This window comes from Falco peregrinus, chromosome 8 (genome assembly GCF_023634155.1).
Source record: "Falco peregrinus isolate bFalPer1 chromosome 8, bFalPer1.pri, whole genome shotgun sequence".
NCBI classification, from domain to species: domain Eukaryota; kingdom Metazoa; phylum Chordata; class Aves; order Falconiformes; family Falconidae; genus Falco; species Falco peregrinus.
The window spans coordinates 61,810,837-61,818,433 of NC_073728.1; the positions used below are offsets into that span (position 1 = coordinate 61,810,837).

The window sequence follows — 7,597 nt, forward strand, 5'->3', positions numbered from 1 at the left end:
TGGTCTCCGCCAGGCTGTGAAGCCCACTCCAGCCGGGCATCAGCTGGGCTCAGGCGCTGGCTCTGTCCAAGCCAAGCTATTACCCTGTCACTGTCACCGTGTGACAGGCATAAGTGACATAGTTGGACGACACTTCACTGGGAGAGGGGGAAAAAAGAGAAGTCAGCAGCATGTCCTGAAGACATCCTGATAGCATCACTTTCTCTTCCCATGAAATGCAACTTCTGATCAGCAGCTTCCCCCAGCAGCTGGTGTTTCCACCCCCAGCAATGATGGGGTTTGAATCCTGAGCAGCAGAACTGCTCTTGGCTCTGTTTGGGGATGCAAGGCCAGTCTTCACCCATCTAGTGCCACAAAAGAGGGACAGTGATGGCACGGCATCCTGGCTGAGAGCCCCGACCTGAAGCCGTACCTAACCTGGGCTCTCCGGTTTTAATCGCACAGAGAAACGAAACCATCAGTGGCTCCAGCGGTGCAGATCAGGCAGCCAAAGAGCTGAGGAGACAAACAACTTCCAGCTCCTGGCTGCAAACCAGGGAATTGCATTCCCTCCCTTCCCAGAAACAACACTCGAGGTGGCCTTGTTCCTGCTCCAGTGTTCTCTTCTTCTTCAATTTCCTGTAATTTTGCTCAGCCACAATATTACAGGGTATATAACATTTTCTATTCAGGCACAGTGAAGATTGTAAACATGTGTCGTTCCCACTGTTAATGCTGAAGGTTCAGCAGCAGCAACATGGCAATATCTGGGATGCATTAATGAAGCTGGCTAATAAAAATGGAATACAAAGGTCTCATTTCACGGGTCACCTAATCAGATTTTTCCAGCCTGAGGCTGGAATGTGTGATGCGTGGCACAGGGCTGTGTCCACCTGACTGAATTTCTTTGCATGAAGAAACAGCCATGGTGGGACAGCAAGGTATCCATCTGCCCCGATATTTTTTTAAGTTCATTTAAAGTCTCTTCCCCTTCTCCACCCAAGCTACCTTGCTAAACTCCAGGATTGTGCAATGGGCAGGAATGGTTACAAATTGTCCTTAAAATCTGGGTTTAATAGTCATGGTTTCATTGTAAACAAAGCCAAACAAAACCAGGTAGCCAGTATTGCTAAATTGGTTGGAGCCCCTACGCCGCCAGTGAGCCAGGCTGGTGGTGCACCTCGAGGGCTGCTCTCAGTTCTTGCTCTTGGCCTGAATCTACAAGCCAAAGAACTGAGGCCACAGAAATTTTCTGATTGGCTGGAAAAATTTGCAGGCAGCCTCTGTCGAGGTTATAAATAGAAAGCAAAGTATTTTAGAACTTTTCATTTTGAAAGCAGAGCTCACGAGGCACGTGAAAATGCATGCTCACAGCAGTCATCTGTGAGATTGCGATCTCCAGTGGTGAGTTAGCTGAATTTTAGTAAACACTGCTCATTGTAACCTGCCTTCTTGTTCTCTGCTTCTTTTTTTGGTTTTGTTTGTTTGTTTTATAATGACACGTATCTGTGAGGATTTAGGAACTGATTTGTTCTCTTCCATCTTTTGCTTTTGAAAATAACTCCTCTCCCATTGCATGGACATCTTCATGGAAAAATCCTTTTTAGATATGGTAAAGAGTTGTGGCAAAATGTTGTTGGACTAATATTGATAGAATAAGAAAGCATCAGCTGAGGCATATCTATTACTGACAGCATGCATGTTTTCTTAAAAGCCTTTTACTTAAAGATCAGCCCGCTGAGCATAGAGTGTTCCCAGGGATGTTTCTGTGTTTAATGTCACCACCTTTAATTCCACAAGGAATATAAAATCCATTAAAATAAATGAAGACTACCTAGAACAAAGTGCTCTTTTGCTTGAGGGAGGCATTAGAGATTTCCTGCACCCTTTTAGCACCGGACCTTCGGTGCCAGCACATCGTTTCCCCTGTTTGCGTATTCCCCCGAGCCCGACAGGGATGGTGCCTGTCAAGCTGTTCACACACGCGAATAAACCTCAGCTCTTTGTTTTCTTGCTAGACCAGTCCCATGCTTCCTAAAGCATCCCATGGGAAACCCTAGCAGGTTTGGTGGGGTGAGCAGGGCTGTTACAGCCTTGTCAAAGGTACCAAGTCAGGCGTTGCCTTTCCCCCCCCTTCTCCCCTGTAAATGTCTCCCCTCTCTCAGACATTGCCAGAGCTGTAGGATCAACATGGGTTTGACTGTGGGTGATGACAGCTGGAGTCAGGAATAAATAAATAAATAAGTAAATAAATAGAGGATGTTGCCCTACTGGCTGCTACTTTGAAACAGTAAAATGTAGATGACAGCTTGTACTTTTGACTGGATTCCGCATTAGGGAACAGGAATGGACTTGGTGGGTCTCTCACAGCCCTATTTTTTGCAGTTACAGTTCAGTATCCCAAGATCCGGGGTGGCTCAGGTCACCTTCCAGGCAGAGACATCCTGTAGCTCCAGCCCCACACCTGCAGTGTGAACGCAGCACAGGACACCTGCCTTGGGGCGATGGGAGAGCGGTGGGTCACTCCATGATGTCCCCTCTAGATCAAGCTGTTCTGCATTTTTGCTTTGAAGTCACTGCCTTAAGTACCCTCAAACATTGCTGGACAAAGCATACAACAAAAAAACACCATCTTACAATTAACCTGCATTAAAAGATGAAAAAATTTCTAGTTCCCTGAAGCCTGATCCATGGTTACAGCAAGTCCAAAGGGACCTTGCTATTGATTAAACAACACAGGCTGGGAAGTCCCCTTTCTAGCTTTGTGGGTTTCATCTCCTGTTCTTCTCTTTTCTTCTTTTCTAGCTACTGCAGCACAACGGGCAAAAATCTGCTCAAGTCACCCTGCAAACAAAATCAGAGGCTGTGACTCCCAGGGCTGCAGTGGATGCGATGACCCCAGGTCCTGGGCTGGGATGATGGGAGATGGCTGTGCTAAAAACTTCCTTAGAATAGAAATAAGCATGAAAAAACGGGCAGGAGAAGGGTTTCTAGCTGGCAAGGTGCTCAGCCGTGGGCTAACCCTCCTTGCTCTTCCAACAGTGTCCAGCTTTCTGGGTCGGGTACCAGAGCTGAAAGATGAGCGAGCGTCTTGCAAAGCCCGATTGTAAAATGCTCCGATTTGTTTATAGAGCTTTAAACTGAACAAAAAATCATAAATCCAACCTGAACTGCAGTGTGCTTGCACACGAACCCAAGTGAAAACTGTGACTTTGAAATCCAGGTTCTGTTAATAGAGGAAAATTGATTGAAAGGATTGCAGCATTTCAGCTCTATTAGAAAAGTCAAAGGATGAAGCTGGTCCCTTTGCACATCTTGGGTAATCAAAGGAACAGCCTGACTTGCTCATGCAGTGTTACTTACCTTAATTCCCCTTCTTCACCCTTCTCCATGTTAATTTATTTATTTTGCTACTCTCTCTTCTTGGTGCTATAGGAGCACCACACCATTTTCTGCAACTTTTCCCACTCCTGAATTTCTTATTGTCATTTGTATTTTGCTACAGAATGTTACGACTTTGCCAAGCTTTGAAACCATTTCATACCACCAAGTTTCCCCCTCTTCTCTCTCCCCTGTTAACAGGATTCTGCGTTAAGATGTGTTACATCAAGTACAGTGGCCCCATCAAGAAGGGAGAGAAAATCGATGTCCTGTTGCCCATGCAAAGGGTCTGCAAAGGAATTACATCCCCTGTCTGTATCCAGAACTGTGACTTAACAGATCTACTCCCAACCTGCAAACAGGAGGCTGCACATCAGGGGCAAAGCCTTCAGACCCCACTTTTGTATTCATTAAATCTCTCGGGCATAGGCAGTCATTCTAGTAAAGTGGAAGCCACTGAGGCTCAAACAGTTGTTCCACCTAAAAAGTATCCATGAACAAAACACTGGTGGATATCTGGACATAAACAGGCTCACAGTGAGGTATAACACATGCTTTAAAGCTGTTCTGTATCCTGCACAACACTGCACTTGTAGATGAAGGCTGAAGCAGTGGGCAGCAGAGTAGCTGGGAGGTGGTGGGTCCTCGATGCTCAGCAGCACCGCAGCGAGCCATGCTGCAGCTCATCTTGGACTTCTCTGCTCTATTTTCAGCCAAACATGAAGATTTCTTCAATAAGGCAGAAATTTCACTTTTGCTTGCATACGGAAAAATCACATTATTAAAGGGCTGTTTCACTGCACATTGCTTTGAATTTCTTCAGTGCTGTCAAATAGTTTGGGTGGGTTCTGCTTTTTTAATGCAGCTGGGGAGAAAAAAAAAACGTATAAAGCTGAAACCCAAATCTTTCCTGGGGCCCATCACCAACAGCATAAAACAATGTTAATGAAGTAACTCCCTCCTTTTCCCCAGACTCCTGCTTCAGGATTGCCTTGGCACACTCAGGCTCCTTTTTGTCCAAGTGAGGAATTTCTTTCCATTAGTAAATCAGCTGAAGCCTTGTTTAACAACAAGCTGTTGTTAACAGGACAGGGCTTTTCAGGCCAAGGCTACCAACATGCTACTGGGAGTCTCAAGGGCTAAAGTGCTCTACAAGTGCTGCAGGTTCACCTATTTATAATGCAAGTGCAGCCTCGGATGAGTAGATTCATTTCTTCTAGGAAAATACAGATAGGTATTTGCCACATCTGTGAAAAATGCTGAACCTGCTGTGCCCCATTCACCTTCCCCAGGAACCACTTTAATTGTGCTAGGAATGAAAAATCAGCACGTCCATATAAATATACAACCCAAACCTGCATGGGCAGACAGCAACCAGACATTGAAGGAGATTCAATACAACTGAGTTTGCTGTGAAAAAAACCACACTTTTCCCTATACTGAAAGCAGAAACATTTCAGCAAATGTTCCCCATGTTTCCAGTTTGACCAATTTTTTACATTTTTATCATGAAGTTGGTTGCCTAGAGAAAAGAAAGACTCCCATGTCAGTTTCACTTGGTTAAAATCCCAGGTTTTCACCCAGTTATCAACTTCTCACATTTGAAAGGGGAAGGGCCCGATCAAGCTCCCACTTTTCCATGCAAATCTTAACGAGAGACTGAGCAGGGCTCTGAGCCTCCAGCCAACACACCAGCTCTGCTCCTCAACTAACATTTTCACCTGTACATTCATGACAACAGCTCAGCACTTCTCTGGTGTGTCCCCACGGGCTGTTTCACAAACCTTTGCAGGGAGCTATTATTTAATCTGAACTTTTCCAGCAGCACAGGGAGGTGTGGTGCTTTGGTGCAGGGATGCAGGATGCTCCTGCAGGTGCCTGACAGAGGTACAGGGCAAATACTAAAACTTCCCGTTTTAGCTGGGGCTGTCAACTAGCAGCAGAAAAGAAAAAGTAAATACCACTTTCTATTGTAGGTTACAAAGCAGCTGGGGCAAACAGTGTAAGTAAATCCAGCTTTATCCTTTCAGTCTAGTAAAAAAATAACTGGCTGTGGAGGAAGGGAAAGTACAGTTTCTAGCTGACTGGGAAGGAAAGGGCTGGTAAAATACACAGTTTAGAAATATTCAGGGTGAGGGGAAAGGGTGCTGGGGGAAGTAACAGGGGCAACAACAAGGAAGAGTCAGCAGACTCAGGCCATGCAGAACTGCTTTGTTTCCACACCAGTTCTGCAGGGATCCTTTTCCTTGCTATCCCTTTTGTTTTGTTTTTGTTTTGTACCACAAGCTCACAGACTAACTGTCTGAAGCTGCAACCCAAATCTATGCTATACCCTTCTATTTCCCTGAACATTAAAGGGCTTTTGGGGGATTCAGCCACAGCTTGGTCCTCCTTCCACAACATAGGTAGCAAAAAGGTTTTATTTTGTGTTCCTCAACCCTCCTCATTACAACCTGCCTAATTCTGGCTTAGCAAGCATGTTGATAAAGGCAAAATAAATTTGAGATGGAGTCTTCAATCAGAATTGTGCACCAACACAACTTCAGCTTCAGCTCATACTTAGCAAAGAGGAAAAGCAACATACACCGATCTCCTATAGCCTGCTAGCTATTTAAAATGGCATGTATTTTGGCTGATCAGCTAGCGCAACCTGCTGATTTTCCAGCGATACTACAATATAAGCTACTAACAAGATACTACAAGTTAATCATTCAGTCAACATTCTTCTTATCTCAGCCTTGCCGATGATCAGAAGCCTGAATAATAGCGAGTGCAATTTGTTTTACCATGATTTTCACCATGAAAGCCTGTGCTGCTAATTGCACAAGTAAATTCTTCTGTAATTAATTTTTAAAACATTTCATTTTATGTTTAGCACAAAGAATACTATTCATTTTTCAGAGAAAAGGCTTTTAAGGTTATTTAATAACATATTGGACACAGGTCAGCTGGGAGGTGAGTGCTCAGCATGGGCTTGCTCCCACATGGAATATGCCGGGCTAGCCAAGAAGGACAAAGCCAGTTGTTCTGCAAGATGCTCCTGGGAGGAGGATTTACCTTTCCAATTCCCTGCTCACAAGCCTGGCAAACCGACAGTTACGGTACTGTTCTATTACCAAGAAATAAGATATGCAGCGGTCATTTATCCAACTCAGTGGGGCTGCAGCCCCTCAGAGGTTGCAAAGAGGAAGGACTTTATGGACCAGATCATCAGTTTTTAGATGTAGGTTGAATCCTACCGAGCTGAAATGTGTGTGAAGGCAACGCTGGAGAAACCAGCCCTCACTGGTGGGTAACCAGAGGAGGGTGGCAGCACAGCTGGAGGGAAACCGCTGGCTTTGGCTGGGGGGGGGGGGATTTGCTCTGGCTCAGGGTCTGGCCCGGGCTTTTGCTGATGTTTCTGCTCCAAGGGTCCACTGCCATTGCCCAGGTGCTTCTCTGTTTTCTGGCTTTTTTCCTGCAAAAACCTTATTCCATCATTCTACCATCCGACTCCTCTTATCAAGAGACAATATTAAGGTAACTAATACATTAAGAGGGACTAACCTAATGTTTGCAAGGTTCATGGACACAGGCACGGCAGGTACCATCTCTCCAAAAGCCCTGGTAACTGGCAGTGTACCCTTCTGAAACACAACAAAATTTACACAGCAGTCACTGTATCTTTGGAAAGGCTGAAGAGCAAAGTAGGGATTTCTCCTGAACAGCATCAGGCTTAAGTCATTCACTGCCTGTAGGCATCAGCCCAAACACTTGCATTTGCCCACTGCACTCCTGCTCAGTCCATGAGAAAACAGCAAAAGGACTGACACAGCCAGGGAAGTTACTACTGACATAAAAGCAGCAAAACAGGGAACTCGCAGCATTGTTGCAAGAGAAAGAGGTCAGCATTTCCCAAGAGAGCCCACCTGCTCGCAGCGCTGCACGCTGGCTCCTCTCCATCCCCTCGCCCGCTCCCTGCCACAGGGAAGGAAATGGTGCAACTGCAGCTCCCAGGGGCTGTGCAACATGGGCTGCTTCTTCCATATCCTTCTGTTGGCGTGTGCTAAGCGTTCACTTCACGTCTTTCACAACTGCACCGATCAACTATTATATTAACCTCTCCGTTGCCCAACACAGGAATCCCACCAACGTCAGTCCAGAGCTTCCTCATGCCCAAGGCGAGAGATCTGCACCTTCCAGCTTGTCCAGAAAAGACAGGGAACACACTGAGAAATCACAACTGCAATAGCATACA

General features: G+C 45.6%; 1 protein-coding gene across 2 annotated transcripts; it reads left to right on the plus strand.

Moving 5' to 3' along the window:
* Positions 1 to 1,324: 1,324 nt before the first annotated feature.
* On the plus strand, positions 1,325 to 4,162 carry LOC114013682 (leukocyte cell-derived chemotaxin-2-like). Of its 2 annotated transcripts, XM_027794393.2 has the most exons (4): positions 1,325 to 1,383; positions 2,785 to 2,881; positions 2,935 to 3,041; positions 3,562 to 4,162. In XM_027794393.2, the coding sequence occupies exons 1-4, from the start codon at positions 1,344 to 1,346 to the stop codon at positions 3,855 to 3,857; spliced, it is 540 nt and encodes a 179-aa protein (XP_027650194.1). In that variant the 5' UTR covers positions 1,325 to 1,343; the 3' UTR covers positions 3,858 to 4,162. The 2 variants fall into 2 exon arrangements, 1 of the variants encoding a protein (XP_027650194.1); XR_008748480.1 differs by lacking the exon at positions 2,935 to 3,041.
* Positions 4,163 to 7,597: the final 3,435 nt, after the last annotated feature.

Bases quoted from the DNA above. Each gene is read 5' to 3' on its own strand.
- LOC114013682 (XM_027794393.2), top strand. From the start codon at position 1,344: ATGCTCACAGCAGTCATCTGTGAGATTGCGATCTCCAGTG. The intron at 1,384-2,784 runs GTGAGTTAGCTG...CTTCTTTTCTAG, and splicing joins TGAGATTGCGATCTCCAGTG to CTACTGCAGCACAACGGGCA. The intron at 2,882-2,934 runs GTCCTGGGCTGG...TCCTTAGAATAG, and splicing joins AGTGGATGCGATGACCCCAG to AAATAAGCATGAAAAAACGG.